This window comes from Chinchilla lanigera, unplaced genomic scaffold (genome assembly GCF_000276665.1).
Source record: "Chinchilla lanigera isolate Chin_1 unplaced genomic scaffold, ChiLan1.0 scaffold00002, whole genome shotgun sequence".
Classification (NCBI taxonomy): Eukaryota; Metazoa; Chordata; class Mammalia; order Rodentia; family Chinchillidae; genus Chinchilla; species Chinchilla lanigera.
The window spans coordinates 3,286,729-3,310,009 of NW_004955403.1; the positions used below are offsets into that span (position 1 = coordinate 3,286,729).

The following is a 23,281-nucleotide window of genomic DNA, read 5'->3' on the forward strand; positions in this document are numbered from 1 at the left end:
GGAGCCATGGAACACTGCACCTCGGCTGTGTGACCATGGCTGAGTTTGATGTTAGGTGCGTAGTGCAGACTCCTAAATCTAGATTGCACGTGCAAAGGCCCTCCTGGGGCCTGCACAGCACACCCGGGGGTGGGCCCACCAGGAGAAGTGCTCACCTCTTCTATGGCCTGTGGGGTACAGGAAGTCTTGGTCCTCTCCCTGTCTGGGGCTGTGTCTCGGACTTTGACCACCTTTGCCACTGGCCTCGTGCAGCAGGGCTCAAGGGCAGTTTTGTTTTTACTACGAAGCAGATGCACACAGCAGATTAGGTTTTATTTCAGCTCACTCGTTCTCCTCATTAAAAGCCCTTGCTTTGTGCAGTGTGACTGTCAGAATTACGGCTTCAAACTTGGCCCGCACCTTACCATCCGGGGAGGGAACCTTGTTTTCCTAATGTTTAGGAAACATGTTGCAAGCTAATTTTAGACTGGGAGATGTAGTGGAGACATTCATAGATTTCTCCTCGGCGCCCCTCAGTCTTGAGATAAAAAGCACATTAATTCACTGGCGTCTCTTGCATTTGCAGAAGTCCCTCCTAGAGATACAGATATCCAGTATCAAGGTGTGGGATTTACCTGGCACAGACACCAAGCTCTGAAATTCCATTTCTCCCAAGCAGGATCAATTTAAAACCTATTCCTGAATATGTTTTGTATTTAAATGAACTTGGACTGGGCGCAGACATAGTATCACAGCGTAGAGTGGAAGACCAATACTGTAGCAATGCCACTGGCCATATTTTAACAGAGTATCTCTCCGAAGAGGTCAGGTCTTTTGATTCAGTCACGATCACCTGCACTTGAGCATTGCTTTTGCCCAGGATGTTTGTGTTATTTTCCAGATGGACGGGAACTGCTTCCCTGGCTGCTGTTTGAAGGGCACACGACAAGGTGGTGCGTGCACGCATGCGTGTGTGTGTGTGTGTGTGCACGCGCAGTGCACATGTACTTCGGCAGCAGCTGAGCTGGGGCAGGGAGGGACAGGAGGGAGAGGCTGGGGGCGTGTCCAAATTTACAGTGTCCAGAGGGGGTGCACTTAATGCAGTGCTTTGCAGCAGCTCAGCTGGGGAACCTTTCATGTCTGTAAGAGGCTGGGTGGGGTGACCAGTGTTCGCAAACGCAGGGACCTGGCGGGGGACCGCTTACTGTCGCTGTCTGGAGCAGACACACAGTGACATCTGTGGGGGACCCTGGCTCAGTCGTCATCCAGAATGCAACGTTCCAGTCCTCCCTCCCGCACGGACTCCCCCATGGCACCCTAGTGCACATCGTGTCCCCCTTTCTGATCAGAAAGGCCGCAGGAGCCCCTCTGTGCTGCCTCCCACCTGTTGCCGTGCGGAAGGGAAACCCGGCCCCTGCGCAGCTGCGCGGGGTCTGCCGGGCGCGCTGCTCTGTGCGGGTTGGGCCCGTTTCCCCAGCTGTAGCTGGCACTCTGGAAGGGACCCTGTCACGAATTTCTTTTGTATGTTTCCTAAAAATAGCAGACTGTAGGTTCTCAGAAAATGCCGTCAGTTCGGGGGCCCTTCTTTGTGCCATGCGTGGCCAGGAGGGGTTGTGGTAGAAGGTTGTTTGCTAGTGACACAACTAGAAGCCACCCAAGGTTCCCCGGGGGGAGTGGATGTCACCGTGCACCCCTCTCCCCCGTGGAAGGCTGCGTGGCTGTGAGAAGGAGCAGCCGATCTCCAGCTGAGCTGGGGCGTCCTCGACCCTTTGTTGTTCTTCTCCTTACAAAGGGCAAGCGAGGGAAGTAGCAGAATCCCGTTTCAGTGACAAGAACAAGATAACTTCATGCAGCCGTCGCTCTCTGTATTTTCATACACGCAGAGCACCGGGAGGATGTCCAAGGATGCACGTCCGCCTGTCAGCGTGGGCGCCGGGGAGGTTAGAATCTCTCCTGACCTGTGTCCTCACTGGCGCAAGGGAAAAACACTAAGGTTCAAAGCTGGTGAGCCGGGACGAGAGAAAGCGCGCGGGGATGTGACATCTTCCCCTCACGCTTCGTCCTAGTTTTGGACTTCGCATGTCTGAAAAAAGTAACTTTGTCCTCCAAGTTGTGACCTGGGGAATGGAGATGAGGAAGCGAGGCAGCGCGCAGCGGGGTGAGGCGCCTGTCCCTCTGCTTCCTCCACGCAGGGCAGGAGGGCGAGCTGTCTTCTCTCCCCAGGCTGAGCTGGGCGGGGGCGGCCGGAGCGGAGCCCCGTCTGCTTCTGCCGCAGGGTGCAGACCAGGAGGCGGCTGGCTGCGAGCTGGGGCTTCCGGTCCCAGAGCGGAGCTCACAGGGCGGGGCAGGTGGCTTGCAGCGTGTCCCACTGCAGAGCTTCCTTCTGGGGCCCTGCTGAGCGGCGGGTGGCAGCGGGAGCCCTGCATCCTGCACGGGAGCCGGGACAGTGCAGGCAGCTGCCTCCAGGCTGGCCTGGGCTGCTCTAAGGGGCACAGCTCACCTGCCATTCAGATCTGCTCCCACACCGGAGCCCATCCGCAGGCCCTCCCGCCTGGACTGAGGCTGCGTCTCCTCCACGAGGTCCATTTCCTGAGTAGCGCCGAATCACTCATGCTCACAGCCGCCCTCGGCTCCCCAGCTCTGCAGCAGGGGTCCCGCCTGGCACTCAGAGCCACCTGGAAGGGTCCATGTCTGCTTCTCAGCTTTCTCCAAGCCACTCCTGCTCCACTCAAGCAGAACCGCGTCCAGCGCTCAGCTCCCCAGCTTCTGTCTGTCCCAAGAGTGCAAGGGGACAGGACGTTCCCTTCACATCCTGTAATCCTCTCCTGACTGCAGGACCCGCTTCAGAGGCCGTGTCTTTCAGGAGGACTCACTGCTGTCCTTCTGTGTGCCGTGGGTTCTCCCTGATACCTCTGCTACGGACACTTATACACCTCCTGTCACGTCCTGATAACTTTACGTAGTTTGTTTTTGAGTCAAGGTCTCACTATGCAGTTCAGGCTGGCCTTGAATTCCTATGTAGCCCAGACTGGCCTCAAACTCATGGCAACCCTCCTGCCCCAGCCTCCTGAGTGCTGGGATTGCACATGTGTACTGCGACACTCAACTGACTTGGTACATTTCTTATGTTTAACAAATCTTTGTCAGATTAAATTGTGTGCGGTTATTGGGGATGCACCAGACTAATTTCTAAAAAAACAGATCTTTCATCTCTTGTTGACTCGGTAGAGAAATGAAGGAAATAAAAAGGGTGTTGTTGTCTCTGCAGGAAGCTATAAGAGGACTGTCCTTTGGGTCAGATTTCCATTTTACCTTCTCAGATGTTTGTCAGCCTCCCAGGCTCCTTTCTCTTCCGGCTGTGCAATCATTTCCTGGTCACATCTGTCCTGGATGCCCCGGCGTGATCTGGGAACTAAAGATGCCAGGCAGACGCCTCCACCAGCCTCACGTGCCCCGCGCTCCCATGCTGCGGACAGTAGGGCCTTTCTGTCACCTCCGGCAGAGGCCCATCGGGTCCTGGGCAGCTCACGACCTCCGGCTGGCAGTGGTTGGGACAGCCAGGGTGAGGAAGTGCCTTGGTTTTGTGCCTGTCCCTGTCCCCTTTCTAGAAATTGCACGTGGGTTTCAAAGACAAAGCAGCAGGCAGGAAGGAGAGGGTTGGAGGGCGCTGCTGGGCGCTCTGGGAAGACATGGTTGTGCAGAAAGGGGCTGACGGGCACAGCCCAGGGTATAACAGGTCTCAGAGAACTCTAGTTCCCCACTCTAGTACTAGAGATTGAACCCAGGGAACCCTAAATTACACCCATAACCCTTTAAGATTTTTCTTCTGACACAGAACCTCATTAACTTGCCCAAGCAGGCCTTAAACTTGTGATCCTCCTGCCTCAGCCTCCTGAGTAGCTGGAATTACAGGCAAGCTGATTGTTCTTAAAGGACACTTGAATTGCTTTTAAATCTTCTACTTTCTGAAATGTTCAAGGTTTAGAATTACCTGAGACAATTAGAGGGTTATACTGTAGTAATAGGTGAAGTTCTGACATATTTTTAATGCATGGTTGTTTATTATTGTTCTTTTTATGATAAAAGATATATAAGTTGGCTATTAATAAAAAGTCATGTTTTACAATAACCAAAAGCTACTTTCCGTATTTGATCAGGCAAAGAAGTTATACTGAATACACCTCTAACCCTGAAAGCTGTCTTCTGGCCATCTGATAATTTTTTTCCCAGCTAGGAATATTAAAATGGCTTGTATTCTAGAGGCTGAGGCAGGAGGATCGTTGTGAGTTTGAGACAAGCCTGGGCTACAAAGTGAGCTCAAGGCCAGCCTGAACTGCAGAGCGAGACCCTGTTTCAAAAAAAAAGACAAAAAAATGGCTTGTACTGATCAACATTATTAAACCACTTCTTGTATTTGAAACCACATGCACTGAACGTGCTGTGAGATACAGTTATACAAAGAAGGCGGTGAACATGAAGACAGGAAATGAAGCTCTGTAACAACTTTTCAAAATGAGAACCTCCTAGGGTCGTGCAGTGTTACTCTTCATGTTTCACCGAAGTTGTGTTGGTTCAAGTATTGTGTGAATTGACTTCCTGCCTCCTTGTGCTCGTGCTTAAATTAACTTTCTGTAAGATCTGCCTCCCCAGCACTCTGTGTGAACTTCGCTGAGGCTTAGATTTGAAACTAGACAGAAGGAAAGGGAGGGGAGCGGCACCTGCAGGAGACCCGGTGAAGGCACAGCGCTCCGCCAAGTGCTCCTGCCTCGCTCTGCTTCGCTTTGCTGCTTGCGGAGCGGCCTAGTTTCAAAAGGTTATGCTTAAAATTCAGTGATCAAGTGACAATGGCAAGACAGAGCTTCCGTCCGCAGAGCTTCCGTACAGAAAGAGCCCAGCAGTGGCTGCTGAGGGAGCCCCTGCGTCTCCCCTGGGACATCAGTGTCCCACGGCCGGGAAGTGGCTGAGGAGCTCGGCAGACGCATCCAAGCACAGAGCCAGCAACAGGGAACAGAAAGCGGTGCCTGCTGTTGCCTCTGTGTCCCCAGTCCTCCGGCGCCTGTGCCGGGACACTTGGCTTGTGGCACTGGCTGACTTCTCCCTGGGCCGCGACTCCAGCGCTCCTCCCCTGCTTGGGGCACGCTGTGGCCAGATAAGATGTTTGCAGAAGCGCCATTCCTTTCTCTTGCTCAAGACCCCACTTCCTGTTCACCCGCTGGGTCAGGTGAAAACTCCTTCTGCAGCATGGCCTCCCCACTGCTCCGGCCTCGCCGCCGCCTTCTCCTCGGGGAGGGTCACGGGCGCATCACGGGGAGCCAGCGTCTGCCCCCGCGCCTTTCTGAGAGCACGAACCTCGCAGTCACCCACTGTGAAAGGCTGGGTCCCTCTGCTTTCTGACTCCTGGTAACATTTGTGCTTCTGTGAGTTGTTTGTTGAGAGTAAGGGTATCAAGAAACAGGTACACATGGCTGCTGCACAGCGTCGTACCCACGTGCGGGGAGGGGGTGCGCCCTGTGCCTTACACAGCTTTCATCCTGCACGGGCCATAGGGGATACGGCACTTCTCCACAGGGAGAGCGGAGGCAGAATTATTAATCATGTTATTTCATATCGTAAGCATAGCAGGCGGGGAAAATACCCAGCTGTGACAATCAGGGAAACTGAAAGTTCTTAGTCTCAGTTTTGCCACTAATAGGCAAATCAGTTGACCTCGGAGTGACAGAAAGGGACTTATTTCCATGGTGACCACCATGAGATCATCAGAGAAAGGGATATCTGCATATGCTGGTGGTACTGTTTTTTATTAGTCCGCGTGAGCAGTGCGTCATGTTTGTACTCCTCATGGGGCGCCGGTGTGCACGCAGCGCATCTTGATTCCTTTTCTATCCCATCCCCTCCCCTTCCATCCCCCGTCTCCATCTCTTGATCCCCTGCCCCTTTAAGAAAGATTCATCTCCCTGTCTTTTGCTCTTTATTTATAATGTGGGTTTCTCCTACAAGAGAAACCATGCAATATTTAAGTGTGTCTGATTTATTTCAGTTAACATGATGGTCTCAAGGTGCACCCTTTTTCCTACAAATGACTCAGGTTTATCTTCTTTGAGGCAGAGTAGTGCTCCATGGTGTAAATACATCTGAAGTAGTAAAATCGCAATCTCACATTCCATCAGCAAGCGCGCATCGATGACACACTTTGGTCAGCCCGGGGAGACGATGTGTTGTTTCAGGGACTTGTTATTTGGTTTCCTAGACTGGACTTCTGAGCGCAGAGATTGCCCCACGTCACGGCACCAAGGCAGGCTCAGTTTGATCTTCGGGCTCCTTCCTGTATATTTTTCTGTCAAGGTGGTGGGCCCTTCTACCTTACCCATGGTGCTGTGGATTATAATCCCGGTATGGTTTATTTGCTCTGTAATTTTAAAGGAAACCTTTAAAGACCCTTCAGGATCATCTTTGTAGGATGGATGTGAATACTCTCATCCGTGCAGGCTTTTGAGCCCCGGCGTCAGCCACATGATCTCTGTTGTCAGAGTGCACCGGACGTAGGCCCCGCATGCGCCTGGGTTGGTGATTTCTAAGCACATCCTGCAAAAATGACTATTATGACCCCATTTTGTAGATGAGGGAACCATGGCTGAGATTGGACCCCAGGTCAGTCAGATGTCCTAGCTTTGATCTCATGAGCACGACAGCAAGGCACAGGTCAGAAGAACTCGGCCTCCGCTGGAGTTTCCATTTCACTGGTACCACAGTTTCACCGCTTCTTTTCCGTCTCAGCTGCTGTGAGTCACTGTGGTAAAGCTGATGTGCCGGGGCCTCCTGCGCCTGGGTGAAGATGCAGGAGCTCTGGGAGCAGAGAAACAGTGCCAGAGGCTCGGTGGGCCGGGCTGTGAATGGCCCCCAGACTGGGTCGTCCTCATCGGTCCCTACTTAACCGTGTATTACTTTCATTTTGGAAAGGGTCAGGTGAAAAATGAGCTTCTCCATTTCCTGACTGGATGCTTTCTGTTTCACATCATGTTTAAGGATACTGTTAGTAAGTAGCTGAAGCAGACCTTGATTTTATGATCACTGTTATGTTTCTGTGATGGAAGGAACTTCTCCCCCGGTGAAGACTGCTTGCTGTCTGTCCAGCAAGCACACAGCCAGACCCCCATGGGCACAGACAGCAAGCTTTGTTCATTAAATCCGGTGGCTTGGAGAAATTTTTAGTATCCTTTTGCAAAAATGCAAACACTGCCTCATACAAAAAGCAGTTGTTACTTAATGAAGTGTTTCAGCTTGTTTGTCCAAGCTGGTGGTTTGTGTGGCAGGACGACTGCTGTGTCAGCGGTTGGCTACTAATAACGTCTTGCTCTAACCACACACTGTGCAGAGTGCTCAAGTACGGACAGATGTTGAGGAAAATCCGTTCTTTCCCTCTTGGCTATTGATTGATTCCCGGCATCCACGCCTGATTGGAATGCAAGGTGTTTTCCTTCAGATTTGGAGTGTTTAATTACCCGGTCTAATCAGAAGAAGATAAGCCACGTACCAGGAAGGTGGGAGGCGTCTTTTGGGCACCTCCTGCTCTGCCTGCCTGCTCTGGCTGCTCTGGACGCTCACTGGCAGCCTCTGTCTCTGCTTTTCGCCCCCGGCCTGTGTACTAGTGAGGAACACACAGCTCGGACAGAGGGTCAAGTGTGCTGTACACTGCTTTTAGGGAAAACCAAAGTGGATGTCGGGCGTGGTGACACACACCTGTAATCCCAGCATTTGGGAGGCTGAGACAGGAGGATTGCTTCAAGTTTGAGGCCACCCTGGGCTACATAGTGAGACCCTGCCTCAAAAACAGAATTGGTGGCTTCGGTGGGGATTTCTGAAGGGGTGGTTGTGGGAAGGTGGTCTCTTTGCGGGCCCGAACGGGACTCTAACCTAGCTGAGCTTTCTCCGTAGAGCACTTGCTGGACCTCATTCTTAAACGAATGACCTGTCTGGTGCCTCCAGTGGCATAGTCTTAGTGGAATTGAGGGAAATGAATTGTGTTTTATAAATGATGAAAAGTGATACTTTATCACATGGGGTTTAGCTAGCTTTGTTCTTATTTCCTAAAACCCTGGACCCTCAGGGATCAGTAGGAAAGTGGTTTTTTATTTTTACTTTTTTGGCATGGGCATGGTGTGTCTCCATGTGTGTTTCCTTATCACTGGGAACTGTCTTGGGAGCTTGAGCTCTTTGTGTTCTGATGAAAGTGGAACTCTCGGCTGCCTTACTTCACTTCAGCACCTGAACGTGCATCTGCCAGGTAACAGTTACCGTCGTGCTCCCCCTAGCGGAACTGAAGGTCTGTGTCAGAGTTTGAGAGTAAAGTTCTGGCTCACACACATGCATTTGACTAGGTCTTTGCTTTGGAAATCAAACATTTTCCTGGTTTGTCTGGAGAGTGAAAAATAAAAGGGAGAGATATCGCAGTGGGAGGGTTGGGAGGGGTTGTGGGTAGACACCGGCTTTCTGTGGGTAAGACTTCAGTCTGCAGGGTCGGCGAGTCCGCTGCAGAGCTTACAGTGGGTCTGTCTATGCAAGGCCGCTGTCCTGAGCCTGGTGACCCAGGGCAGCTTTCCACACTCCCAGAAGGCTGGGAGGGGCTGGCGCTGGTGAGGGGCAAGGCAGGGCGAGGCCCCTCCGAGGGAATCCCACGCGTGCCATGGGTCTGAGGTGCGGGGAGTCCCCGTCTGCCCTCTGCACCCGTCAGGAGCCTGTGCCAGTGTCCACGGCACCCAGTGGGCATCGCTCTTTACAGCGGCTGAGCGTGCGAAAGTCCCGAGGAGCTGCAGCTGCGAGGCCGCCAGCGCTGTAACAGTGCCCTTTCCCTGCACGAGGGCTCCTCAGCGTTGACCCTTGTTGTGATTTTGTGTCTCCTGAACTTTGTACCTTGTTCCATGCAAGGCGGCCCTGTATTGCGTATGTTTGTGCGCAAGTGTGAGGCTTTGGACCCTCTGGAGGGATGCCCAGAGCCACCGGAGGACCAAACCTGTGTCACTGGCGCTCTCTTTTCTCCCGTACATACAGGCACGTCGTGCTGGTTAGCCTATAAGTGAAGCACAATAAGAGATTAGCAACAGCTTATGAGAAAATAAAATGATTATAATAACATATGATACTAGGACAGTTGATCCAATGGCTGAGATGTGACTTTTGGGCAGGCGGTGTAGACACTGTGGATACACCGGACAAAAGGGTCCTTCCCGTCCTGGCGGGGTGGAGCAGGATGGCACAGGGCTCCATGGCACTCTTCAGGCTGGCACACAACTTACAGCTTGTGGAGGGGTTGTTTCTGGCATTCTCCCTGCATGCTTTGGGCTGTAGTTGAATGGTACTCACTAACACCCAGCCCACCCAGCCGGGGGGAGGCCAGGACCGGGGCGCCCCAAGGCACAGGACTCTCAGGGGAGGCTTTACTTCCAAGCCTCATCACGGTCAAGGCAAAGCCACCAGTGGCTGCCCAATTCATGGTCCTCGGGACTCGTGAGACTATCGTAACCAGGATATTCCCCCTTCTCGTGATCGTGTCCCGAGCCCACATCAGCATCTGTACTTGATCTTACCAAGAGGCTGAGAAGCGATGTGTCAGAGCATCTAGATTCATTTTTCCAGATACTTATTTTCAGGTTAGGTGCTTTCCTGGGGAAAAATAAAACAGCAGGATTGGATTAAAATCCCAATGTCAGGGGAATGTCAAAGTGCTCTGGGGGGATGTTTATTTAGGAGTGTAGAGAAAAATAAAAAAGGAACACCCATAATGTTAAAAAAATAAGCTACTTGCTCAAAAATCACAGTAATTTAGTTCAGTAATTGCACCGAGGCACCACGCACCTTCGTCCAGAGCATGCAGCTGTGAAATTGCGTGGAGCGCAGTGCCGGGAGGCAGCGTGGTGGAGGCCACGATGTGGCCACGGGGCTCACTGGACCAGAGCCGCCCATCCTGCAGGGAGCGGGGTCTGTGTGTGAAGCCGCACTGCCCTGTGTACACCTGCCCAAGCTTGGGTCTGTGATGTCCGGCGTGGGCACAGTGGGGTGGGCATGGGCATGGTCAGATTCCCACCCCCAGGTGCTGGGAACTCTGTGCCCCCTGAGCTGTGTGAATGCCTGGGGTGGGTGTGCGCCTCAGCATCTGCCTGCTCAGCCACCAACTGAGCGGGAAGCCTCGTCAGGCCCTGCACCTACCGTCCAACCCTCGTCTGCGTTCGTTGTTTTTCTCTTCAAGTTCAAAGGGTCAAGTGCGCACATGTGAGCGTTTGGCCGAGAATTAGGAAACATCCACAGGACTCCACTGGGGGTCGTCAGCAAGAACATGGAAGCATCTCCTTGTCTTTATTTTTCTTTTCAATTTTTATTTTTATTAGCATGTGTTTGTAGTATGTAATGATCACATTCATGTGTGGAGTTGGTACATATATAACACTGCATACTTCTTTTTATATCCTCCTCCTTCTTTTTATATCCTCCTTGGTGTGTAAATACCAAGCCTTCCTTATCCATTCATCTGCTGATGGACATATAGGCTGCTTCCAAGGTTTAGCTCTTATGAATTGTGCTGCTATAAACATGTGTACATGTGGGTCACTGTAATATGATGTCTTTAACTCTTTCAGGAGGAGTCCTAGGGAAGTAGCTCGGTTGAATAAAATTTCTAGGTTTAATGTTCTAAGGACTCTGTACTGATTTCAGAGCGGCTGTGCCAGTTTACACTCTCACCTGCAGTGCAGAAAGGTTAAGCCTGCTCATCTTTGAGCAGAGCAACCAGCCAAGGCTTGGCAGGGAGAAGCCTTGAGCTCTTCCCAAGACCTCTTCTTCACTTCGTTGTTGGCAGCTGGAGAAGCGGTCCCTGTGCCTGGGCGAGCGGTGGGAATGAGAGCATTTTGTTTCTTCTGTGCATTGGCCGGAAGCTTCATGAAGGGAAGGGAAAGTCACTGACAAATTCCTGGAACGTGGAAACAGACTCTGGAAATTGGACACGTTTACGCAGCATTTCCTCAGGGGCTCCTACCGTGTCTGAGTGGTCCTCATGCCAGCAATAAGCACCTTCAAATGAGAGGCAGTGGGAGGGTGGAAGGGCGAGAAGACGGCTTGCGGGGCGATGAGGACTCAGGTCCCTGAGTAGACAGCACGGCGAGAGGCCGCCTGCTGGTGCTGATGACCCGCTCTGGCGCCCGAACTTGCCGCTGGCCCCTCAGAAGGAGATGGTGCTCTGTCAAAGATCTGGATTCTCAGCCCTGGGCGTCCCGGGTGACTCTTGTGACAAGACAAATTTGGGAAATCACCAAATTTGCCTCCTAGACTGACATGTTTCCCACAGCTGCCAGTGCACGCGTGTATGTGTAAGTCTGCATGTGATTGCTGAGGATTTTGAAGCTTGGGGAAAAATGGTCAAATATTCCATATCGAGTGTTGAACATTTAATGTAAACATTCACGAACTGTGTACCGCTGTGCAGTCATGGAAGGTTTTCCTGTATGTGATCCAATAATAGTACCACTGTGGGTGCCCACGGGATTATGGGGGAAGTGGGCTCAGCATGGCGGGCAGCGGTGGAGCTGGCTGGGAATGGGTGCCTTTGTAAAGTGGGGTGAGCCTGGCGCCAGCCCTCACCTCCGCTTTTCTACCTTTGCTCCATTCTCGTCACTGGGTTGATGCCAGCCCCTTTCTGACGTCCACACCTCCGCTCCCTGCACCTGAATGCCCCTCCTTCCCAGCCAGTGGAGACCACTTGGTCATCACGGCCTTCCCTGTGCTTTTCTGCATACATCTCAGCCCACCGCCCAGCTCGGGGAGCCGGTTCCTTTGGCTGTGTCTCCCCTGCTTGCTGTTCTGTCTACCGTGTGCTGAAGGCTCCTTTGCTGTCCTGGGTTCAGTGAACACTCACAGCCCCTTTGCTCCCTAACCCACACCCTCCTGTGTACGTGAGACCAGCAGCAGATGTCGTGTTTGAAACAGTGCAGGTTGGCTAAAGCTATGGGAGGCATTTTGGAATGATTTCAGGGATTTCCCAAACATGGCCAAAGAAATGTCCAGCGGGCCAAAGCATGGCCATTAACACCCGCTAGGGATGGAGTTCTTTGAGTCTACTGAGGAACTGGCATGGTGGTACACGCTTGTGATCCCAGCTACTTGGGAGGCTGAGGCTGGAGGATCACAGATTTGAGGCCAGCCTGGGTAACTTAGCAAGATCCTGTTCAAAATAAACTTTTAGAAAGGACCCAGACTCTAGCTTGGGGACAGAGCACTTGCCTGACAAGGATGAGGTTGGGTCCAAGCTCCAGCACAGGGTGGGGGGTTTAGGAAGGGTGGGACCCCCGTCTCCTTGGGCTGCCAGGATAGAAGACCAGAGTCTGGGTGGTGTGAACAACAGACTTTATTTTCTCAGAGCTCTGGGGGCTGGAAGTGCAAGATCCAGCACCATCTGGCTGGTCTTTGGTAAAACCTGACCCCGGCTTACCGGCAGCCACCTCCTCTGATTCCACCAGGACAGTTCCTCTCGGTACAGCCTGAGAGAGAGTGAGTGCTTCAAGGGACACTGGTTCCCCTGGGTTGGGGCTACCGTATGACCTCATTTGACCTTGACTATCTCCTCAAAGGCCTGTCTCCAAATAGGGTCACCTTGGGGATACAACTTAGGCATATTAATTTGGGGGCATGAATCCGTCTGTAATGGATTAGATGCACAAAGCACGTCTGGTCATTTCAGTGATGGGGATTGGAGGGCTGGCCAAGGACAGCCTGAGCGGTGGGTGGTTTTCCTGTGGCGCTCACAGCAGTCTGCAGCCCCAGGTTCGAGAGGTTATCTCTCTATGTGCATCTCCCCGACGGGGCCATCTGCTGGCACGCCTCTTTGACAGCAGCCTCTGAGCGCAACCACCTGTGTTATCACCGTGCTAAGTGAGCCCTCCTTTGTGTTTGCAGCCACCGCTGGTCCAGGCCATCTTCAGCGGCGACCCAGAGGAGATCCGAGTGCTCATCCACAAAACGGAAGACGTGAACGCACTGGTAAGGGAGGTGCGGCCTCAGCCGTGGCACTGGAGGCCGAGGTTTCTTTCCCTTTGCTGTCCCTCCACCTCTCTAGTCAATACTGACAGCACAGGACGGTTCTTGGAACATTGTCTCTAAGTCTGTGCTGTAAAATGCATAGGGTGGTTGGAAGGGAAATCAGTGTTCTGAAATACAGTTACCAAAATAATAACCACACTGTGATGTAGTGATACGTAGGCTTCTTATCAGTGTATTTGATAAGAAGCAGCAGGTCCGACAGTGGCCATAATGTAAAAAGGATCAGTATTCTGCCACACTGGAAGGAGGCGTGAGTATGCCTGTGACTGCTCCTGGGTGACGGTGGCCCCATGACCGTGGGTGTGACTGTATCTTGCTGTGGACGTTCAAGACTGAAGAGGATGCTAGGCTTCTCTGAGAAGCCGGTGAGCCCAGGGGCAGCGCTGTCTTCTCCGAGGGGATGACCGGCCGGCAGCCAGGCTTGGCAGTTTGGACTCTGTCACTTGGCTGCTGGATTTGTGGGCTGCAGCTGGGATGTTTTTATGTTTTAAATAGTTAAAAAGAAAAGAAAAAAATGAGAGAAGAACAATATATTGTGACACATGGAAATAATAAGCAATTCAAATGTCAGTGTCCATAAGTAAAGGTTTGCTGGCCTGCAGCCATGCTGGCTCATTTACCCAGTGCCTGTAGCTGGCTTGGGACCCTGGCTGCCCAGCCAAGGGGTGGTGTCGGGGACTGCCCGTGGGTAAGCGTCTCCTCTTTGACCTGTGTGGGACAGGTTTGCTGGTTCCGCCCTTGGGGGTCTATGAGCCGGATGGATGCTGGGCGGTCATCCTGGGCCCCGCTGATGTTGTGTCCTGTGTCAGAGCATTTCATCAAATCCTTAAAGACTGTACGACATCCCCCAAGGTCAAGGACCGCTGCATCTGGAAGAAATACACAAGCCAGCCCGCCACAGGTTAGGTAGGCAGAGGTCAGTAGTTGCCCTTCTGATGGCTTCCTACAGCAGGCTGAGCAAGCTGCTAGGTGCAGGCGCTGCTGTCCCCTCAGTGAAGCTGTATTTTTGGGGTGCTCAGTCCACAGGAGAGGAATTCTCTGTCCAGCATGTATGGAGTTCAGGCACGCCTTTGCCTCAAGTGGAGTGGGGAGGTCACAGGGTGGACAGTGTCCCTTGCGCTGGCCCAGTGCTGTGCTCAGGAGCCAGGTCCCTGGTGCAGCCTTCCCTCCTGGGGCGGCAAGGCAGGTGGCTGGCTTCCTGGCAAGGCACTGGACACCTTCTCCCAGCTGGCACCGACAACATCTGGAAAATATTTTGTGACACTTGTGTGAGGGAAGCTCAGCTCAGAGGCAGACAGGGATGGACCTGAGATGGCAGCTGGGCCGTCCAGACCTGCAGTGGGGAGGCGGTACCCTGTTCTTCCCAGGAGAAGCTGGCCTGGCACCCGCTGTCCATGCCCCTGACATCTCGGGTGGTGTGGTGGGCCACACCGGACAGTCTCCTGTGGGTGGTGGTGGGCCACGCTGGACAAACCCCAGGTCACTACCTTCCTCACGATTGTGAGCGGCCAGGACACTGTCCAGTGGCACACCAGGAAGGACTGTGCTGGCCTTGGAACGGCCTTTGCTCTTCTTGGGCAAGTGACAAACTGTGGGCTGGCAGCGGCGTGGGGAGCTGAACTTGGATTGTAACCCAGCCATCCTGCTGAACTAGACAGGTCAACTGCTGTGACACACAGCGCCGCATGCGCCCACCGGATGCTTGACCCATGAAGTCCAGTTCATACACCAAGGAGCACCAGGCCATCAAAACCCACAGAGAGGTGGGACGGAAAACCAGACCCTGGGGTAGAAAGGGTCAGCTAAGGTGGTGCAGGTGCGGTGCAGGTGGGGCACACGCTTAGCACACGGAGGAGGGCCCTGCTCTGCAGAGGCTCCCAGGTGACAACAAAGGCTTCTGAGGCCACTGTAGGGTCCGCCCACAGTGCAGCCAGCCAGAGGGGCAAGGCCGGGAGGGGAGGTGTAGATGGACTTCCGGTCAGCGTGGACAGCACTAGTCTACTCCCAGCCTGGGGCTCGGGGAGGAGAGGCTGCCCATCCCCGCCTCCAATGTCAAGGGCGAGCAGTGTCTCCCTCAGAGCCGGGGTTTGTCTTGTCCCCTCCTCAACCTTGCTTTCTTCTCTTCGCCCCCATTTAGTCACTGAATAAGGGCAGCATTTGTGACTTTGGTGCCTGGACTGAGCCCAGCCCCAAGCGTGCCAAGCATGTGCCCCACCTGCGCCGCACCTGCACCACCTTAGCTGACCCTTTCTACCCCAGGGCCTGGTTTTCTGTCCCACCTGTCTGTGGGTTTTGATGTCCTGGTGTTCCTTGGCGTACGTACATCGCTCTGAGGCGCCGACCCTGACTTGGAAAGACATGCTGCAGCTGGGCCTCTCCCTGTCCCCCACCTTGGTTGCTCACTAACAGTGTATATGGACTCTGTGCTTCCATGAAACCGGGCCACGCAGCCCGCTGGGATTTACGGTCCTCTGCTGAGCTTTCCTCAGTGCTCTGCGGGAGAAGTCGCAGCCCACCCGCCCTTCCACACCCTCCTGTCTCACCTCCTTTCTGCAGTCTTCTCCACACCTGCCGGCCAGAGAGGCCTGTCTCTGCTCTCAGCTCCCTGGCTCTGTGTGTCTCTCAGTAGCTTTCAGCTGGCCTGGAGGTGTTCTGTATGTTTTCTGTGTAGCCCACTTTCTGCGGAGTCATTTGTGGTCGGTGTTTGACTTCTCCCCGTGAGCGTGAAGCTCTGAGCAGAGCCCTGTGAAGGGCTGGGAGGAGCTCTGCCTCCCGGTGGGGTCTCCATGGCTGGGGTGGTGCCAGGCCTGGAAATGGCAGTGACCACGATGCAATTTAAATCGACCCAGATGTCACTGAGAGCTAGAAAGAGTTTCGAGGCCTCCATCGCTAACCAAATTGAGCTCAAGGTGGCATCTGAGCTCCGAATAGCATCTCAACCGAGAATGTGGACCTCTCAGAATGCAGAGATTCCGAAAGTCAAACACTGAGCTCAGTGACGACGTTTGGGGACTTGATTGTCACCGATGTCAGAGAACATGGGCGGGCGCTGTGTCCTGAGGAGGGAGTGGCTGCAGGACCTGGACAGGGCAGGCGAGGTGTCCCACGTCATTCGAGCTACCACCACTGCTCGGCTGCAGCCAGACCTGTCTACATCCTGTGGCCGGAAGCGGCAGAGAGTAAGAGTTCAGGCTGAACAATAACGAACAGTAGGCAGCATCGCCAAGGAGAATAAGAAGACTGCTGGGTGATGAGCTCCCCAAACAGCCACCTGAGCGGGCTCCAAAGGTGATGAAGACGGGCTCAGGGGCCCTGCCCCCCGTCCTGTGCCCTTGCTGGACATCACTGATCCCTGGCACTTCTCCCTTGAGTCTTGGAGATGGGTGCTCCTTCCCGGGACAGTGCTGCTGTAGAGCTGGAGTTGGCCTGTGCCCGGGAGCCCTGCTGTGCCTGGACCCGGCGATGCTTGGCGTGTCTTCGACCGTGAGAGACACCAATTCAGGAGCTGCAGTCCCCCCTTGCTAGCAGACCCAGATGGTTTTTTCTCTTTAAAAACCATCACTGGCAGAAACACGCAGGCACTCACACCCGCTCATTATTATAACACTGGGGCTCAACAAATTTCACAGAACAAATAAGCTGAACAGTGATTCTGCCGTATCACCTCACAATCCACGCATGCTCCATTTCATTGTCTCCATAGTCTCAAAACTTCTTTTACAGTTGAGTTGTCCCCAAGTTGATCATTTTAATCCCTCTACTTTGTGTCGACAGTTAGTGTCTGTGACTTGCTCCAGTAGGATCTGGCCCTGCGCGTGTGCCTTTTGTTGACCCACGCCAGTTCTGAGAGAGGAGGCACCTCTGTGACTATAACGGGATAAATCTTGAGGTGGGAGCTAAGCTTACGTCAGCAAAGAACTTACAGGCAGAAAGGGAGAAAGCCACTAATGCTGCAGGAATTAGCTGGCCCAAGAGCCAAGTGAGGAGAAAAGCTGACGTTGTAGGAGGTGGGCACCTTCTAAAGAGGTGAGACAAATTAACGGTGGTGAGCTTGGAGAGAGAGAGAGCATCTGTTGGAGTGTGGAAGTATTTCCTTCAAAAACAGACTATATTTTAAAAATCCACCCACCAGGGCCCCTTCTGGCTGTGTTCAAAGACCCTGGAGGGGTTGGTTTGGTGCTGTCTCAATCCACAGCCTGTGTGTGCAGTGCCAAGTGCCCTCCAACGTGGGAGCGCACTCTGCAGCTGAGGCTTCGGTTTGCTTTTCCCTGTTTCAATAAGGACTTTGGTCTGGGGACGCAGACCCGAGGTGCCTGGTCGCAGGTCAGCTTGGGTGTCCTGGGATGAGGCCGCTAGCACGGTGCGGTGGACGGGAGCGCCTGTCCCTAGCATGGGCACTCACCCACTCTGTCGGCTGCAGGCAGGAAGGCAGGAGTGGCGTGGCCCAGACTATTTCAGTTTTAAGAGCAAGTTTTTAAGGAAATCTCTAAACTGTTAAATGTTGGTTCCAAAAAAAGTTTTTTTGAACAATGTTCTGGCCAAAGAAAACAGCTCAGCGGGTTTGATCGAGCTGGGCCACCGCTGTCCTAGCTGTGGATGAGGAGAGTGACGCTGAGCAGTAGGGCTTCCGCGTCACCTGCCTTTGGGGTGTCGGCGAGGGAGCGCTTACTCTCTGGGGTCAGCGTGGCTCTGGGGATGGGGTGCTGGGCCCCTTGCCGTCCTGGGAGTGCTGCTCTGTGCCCAGCGCGGTGCCAGCTGTGCTGTCCTGCACCTGCCCCCGGCGGGCCTGGCTGGGGCCCGGCAGCTGTGACCTGTGTCCGGGAGGAAGGTCAGGGACTCCAGCTGGCTCCAGGGGGCTTCACAGCCACGTAGGACTCAGCGAGCAGGTCTGGCCCCCGTGAGTCCTCAGTGTCCGCTAGCAGCCGATGCCCCAGCTCCGGGCGCCGTTTGGCGAGCGGCCTCCTAGAGGGACAGATGCGACAGTGGTGTCCGGTCTGCACCCCTGAAGAGAGCCGGAGTGCTGCCACAAGCATTAGTGTGCGATCAATCAGAGACACGGCCACAGCGCAGAGCATGGCACCCAGCAATTAGAAGATGTCACAGACTGAACCTCCCCAGGTGCAAGCCAAATCAGCCTCCTCTTCCTGTAAAAAATGTACTTTTGAGACCAGCTTGAGGTGGGCACATCAAGGGTGTGGCTCTTTATTTGCATAATGTGTTACATTCAGGAGGTGGATTGAACAAGCGAGGCGCATTATTTTTAGATGGAAGAACTCAAATAGAAGCTGCCAGGTGTTCGAAATGAATTTACAGATTTGTTGCTGTTGAATTGGCGGTAGAAAGTGTGTTGGGAGCCTGGACAGAGTAATTTGAAACTTCAGAAGAATGGGCACCGGGCCCTGAGCCTTCACACTGGGCCGCCTCCCCGGTACTTTCCGCTGTTATTTCGAGACAGGCCCTCACTAAGTCACTAAGTTGCCCAGGCTGGGTTTAAACTTGGGATCCTCCTGCCTCAGCCTCCCAGAGTGCTGGGATTACAGTATGCGCCGCAACGCCCAGCTCTTTATTTCTTTGCATATGATTAATTTTTTTTGCACTGACCATGTATTATGCTTATAAATGGCAAAAACAAGTAAACTGACATAAACACACAGACAGATAGCCTTCCAGTGGCTCGTGCTCAGCCTGTGGCTCTGGATGGCGCCCGCACATTCATCTGCCGAGTGAGCGTAGATCATCTCGCAGTGCTACACACGCGCAGCTTGTCGTGACCACTCCGTGGGGGCCCCGTCTCTCAGCACATGGCCCGAGCAGCCATCTCTGCGGGGGTCTCGTCTCCCAGGTCCTGCCTCCTGCTTGGGGCCCGGGGACCCCTCTTGGGTGGTGGAGACTGCAGTGGGGGTGGATAAGATGGTAGGGGGTGGTGTCTCGAGGCCGGTGCCTTCTTACTTCAGTGCACGAGCCGCATCACGTTATCTCCAACTAGGATGAGAGAATTATTAGGGTTTTGTTTTTGTCTCTGTTTTTGTTTGGTACCGGGAATCGAACTCAGGCCTTGCGATTGCCAGGTAGGTGCTGTGCTGCTGAGCTATATCACCAGCTATGAGAATTACTGGTTTTGACCAGGGTGAAAATGAAATAAAAATTTCCAGACCCTTTATTTTCCAATTTCTTTTACATGAGAATATACTTTTATTTATTTATTTATTTATTTTAAGGGTAGGAAGATTCACTGGAGAATAGGAATAAGGAGTGGGGAGTAGGAGTAGCTCCTGAGAAACAGGAGGGGCCCCGAATGGGCTGCCCAAGAATATACTTCTAGTCAGAAGGCATTTTAAGTTCTGTGGAAAGGTGATCACTCTTGTATTCTGGAACTGGATGGGGCAAAGGTAAACACATACCCAGATTATTCTTAAAGATTGCGACTGGTCAGGCTGGAGGCACACACCACTCCAGCACTGGGGAGGCTGAGGCAGGAGGGTCACTGCAAGTTCAAGGCCAGCCCAGGCTACATAGTGAGTTCAAGGCCAGCCAGTTCAAGTTTATTTCCTAAGTGCAGCAGTCCAGACATGAGCTGTCCAGGACTAGGGTGACCCTCCCTGGTGTCATGACCCAGTCTCCACTTCCTTTGGTGCTGCTATCTCTACATGACTTCCCCCTCAAGGCCCAAAATGGCCATTGTGCTCCAGCTATCACATCGAAATTCTGATTAGTAGAAAGAAGGAAGGCTGATTAGTAGAAAGAAGAAAGAAGAAAGGGACAGACCCCCTTTCTCTAAGGAGATGTCCACTAAAGACACGACTGCTTATATATTGTTTAGAACCCTACCCCATAATCACGTACTCAGCTGAAAACCAGAGTTCTTACGAAAGAAGGAAACGTTGAGGCAAACCAGCAGTGTCCATGATGGGCTGTGAGAGCCTTCTGTGACCAGGAGCTGCTGTGAGTACAGAAGTCACTTATGTCATGAGATCACCTCATGTGCATTCCTTCCTTCCTTCCTTCATTCAGGAACTATCTATTAAACATTTCTTATAGACACACACTGCAGCTGGCACCTACATACTTCTTATCTGATTCTGTAGTCAATTTACGTGATCTCCAAAGAAAGTCTGGAGGAACCACGCAGCTGTGAACTTCTTCCTCTTTGCCAGGCCTGTGGCAGCAGAACACCGTGAGGCAGTGTGTCCCTTTCTTTAGGGGAAGGAGGGCGAAGGCCGGCCTGGTGGCGTGAGATGAACGGCAGCTCTTGCACTTACTGGCGCAGACCCAGCGTGCTGCCCTCCAGCTCTGGGTCCTGGCTGTTGTCACCAGTGCTTCGGGTGGATTCGCTTTCCGTGTCCTCACCTGGCTTGTCTGTGTGCCCTCTGCCACTGACAGTACACAGCCGGGATGGGCTCCTGCCTCCTGAACTTGTCCCTTTCACCCAGGGACACCCATACTGAGACAGCTGTGTTTTTTATTTGGGAAGCAGAGTTTGCATAGGTAGACAGGTAGATGGGTGCATGGATGGATGATGGGTGGATGATGGATGGATGATGGATGGATGGATGGATGGATGATGGGTGGATGATGGGTGGATGATGGGTGGATGATGGATGGATGGATGATGGGTGGATGATGGATGGATGGATGGATGATGGGTGGATGATGGGTGGATGGATGATGGGTGGATGATGGGTGGATGGATGGATGGATGATGGATGGATGGATGATGGGTGGATGATGGATGGATGATGGGTGGATGGATGATGGATGATGGATGGATGGATAGCGTATTGATGTATCGGTCAGCTTTCTTGTCAGTGAGACAAAATAATCTGACACCACAGCTTAAAGGAGGGGAGGTTTATGTGGCCTCCTGGTGTCAGTCCATTGTTGGCTGATCCGAGGCAGGACCATCATGGCGGAAGGGAGTGAGGGAGAACAGCTGCTGAGTTCATGCGTCAGCCCCGGAGAGCTGGCGTTTGGCTTTGTTTATGGCTGAATCCCCCACACTGACAGTGGGTCCTGCATGGACAGGGGACAGGTGGAGGACTAGGCCCCTTGGGGTCTCCTGATGCACCGCCTCCTCCCTGCCCATGCCCTAGGGCGAGCACTGTCTGGAGTGGTGCGGGCTCTCTCCGTTCTTGTTTTCCCGCACTCTGGTTTTATCTGTTTGTGTGCATGGTGACCAGGACCTCGTGAGGCCCAAACAGTAGTTGGTGGAAACATCCTTAAAGGTGGACAGATGGTTTGCCTCCTCTGTTGCGGGAGTCTGCCAAGCTGCTCTCTCCTGAGAAATGAAGCCCCTTGCCTCGCTCTTTACCTGACCTTTACTTCAGCCCTATTCGCTGAGATGTGCAGATCTGAAACAGACGTTCCCTTAATTGGCTAAAAGAATGTGATCAAGTCCAGCTGAGGTGTGAACATGTCTCATTGCAGCGCGAGGGTGAGAATTGTCCCCTCCGCTGATGGCTGGAATGGGAACTCAAGCAAGAGCTTATGAGATTCCAGGGCTAAGACCTGAGATAACGTCTCAGCTGAGGCCATGAGACTTAAAAAGAATTTACTTTCTTGGCAGTAAAGGTGCCAGCCTTGCATGCACCAAGCTGTCTATTGTATTACTAATTGGAAGCCTCTGTGCCCGGGACAAGATTGCTCTGCTTCTCCTTACAGCCAATGCCTGGAAGTTTCTCCTCCCTAGGGCCCTGCCGTGACCCCACCCTCCTCCCTGATTGACACCAATGAAAGCCAGGAGCTTTTGGATTCATGGCCTTTTGTTCCAGAGCGAATACTGGGTTATCCCAGAGGTCCTCATCTGCAGAACGTTCTCTCTTTGTCTTTACTTTGCACCTCTGTGCCGTGTTGCTGGGTGGGAGACCCGAGCCCTCCCACATGGGGTCTCAGGGCTCTAGCTTGCCTTCTCTCTCAGTTTTCATTCGCGCTTTGTCTTTGTGGTACCGTGGCTTCCTGTTGGACGTAGTCCTGCTCATCAGATTGTGCGCTGAAAAATGGGTTAGAAAGGAGGCTAAGGGTGTTTATCTGTACTTTATACAAATAAAAATCATTGTATTTTAGAGAGTGAATTTTACTCAGCACCATTGTATTTTAGAGAGTGAGTTGCATCTTAGTGAATTTTACACAGCACCATTGAATACATTTAATTATGAAATTCTTTTTCAAGGAATTGTGATTTTTGTTCTTGAGACCCTAAAAATAGACTTTCCTCAGAAACAATGTATCTTAGTATATAGATCTCCCATATGGGACAGCCAGGGCTTTTCTCTCAAGCAGGGAAACCAAAGAACAAATATGTTGAGGAGTCCTAGGTAGTGTTCAAAATTGGCTTTTGACAGGATTCTAAATGTCAGAGAAGCCTGCTTTTGCTGTAATATGACAACTTGATGCCAGATACGAGCACAGAATAGCTGTGGTGCCCGGGTATCTTGAGGGCATATTTAAATAAACTGTCTGCACTTCTATGAAAGGGTCACTTGCTAGAGGACAAAGTGTTATTTAGAAAAGGCTTTGTATGTTTTGCAGGTATAAATGTGAGTATTACCGAAAATGTTGAGGAAAATTTGACCACCTGTAATTTTGAATTAATGACTCCTTAGTCCTTGGTTAAAAGTGAACTTCTCCATAAAGATCACACAATTGACCAGGTTTTGTATTTTGCATACAGAAATCCATTTGGGGCTGTATAGTGCATATTTTATTTATTTATTTATTTATTTATGTATTTTTTTTATTTTTTTGAGACAGGGTCTTGCTATGTTGTTCAGGCTGGCATTGAGCTCACTATGTAACGGAAGTTGGCCTTGAACTCATGGCAATCCTCCTGTCTCAGCCTCCCAAGTGCTGAGATCACAGGCATGCACCACCATGCCCAGCCTGAATATCTTGTTTTTAAAGATCAAGTTGGAATTTAGTCATGTAACAATGTAAGAACAAATTAATACAAAATTAATAAATTTGATTACCATATGACCTCGTGTGGCCAGGACCTGGAACTCAAGTCACCGTGCTTGGTGACAGCATGGCTAGGCGGGAGCAGGGTGCTGGGTATCAGGTGCTGAGTGCTGGGGAGCTCGCCACCCCTCACCCCTTGAAGCCCCAAGAGCAACAGTATCAGCAGTAGTGATGATAACAAGTTCTCAGTCATGTTCAGTGTGACTTGCAGCTTCTTCAGACTTTCTGTTGGTCTTGCTTTTTAAAACAGACTTGATTATTAAAAGGC

At 52.4% G+C, this 23,281-nt stretch overlaps 1 protein-coding gene across 10 annotated transcripts in view; it reads left to right on the top strand.

The window, feature by feature from the left end:
* Nucleotides 1-23,281, top strand: part of Ankrd44 (ankyrin repeat domain 44) — a 248,629-nt gene that overhangs the window by 58,369 nt on the left and 166,979 nt on the right. For all 10 annotated transcript variants that reach the window (XM_013512080.1, XM_005373269.2, XM_013512083.1 and 7 more), the window contains exon 2: nucleotides 12,916-12,999. In XM_013512080.1, the coding sequence (XP_013367534.1) occupies nucleotides 12,916-12,999 (84 nt within the window). The remainder of the gene's footprint in view (nucleotides 1-12,915; nucleotides 13,000-23,281) is intronic.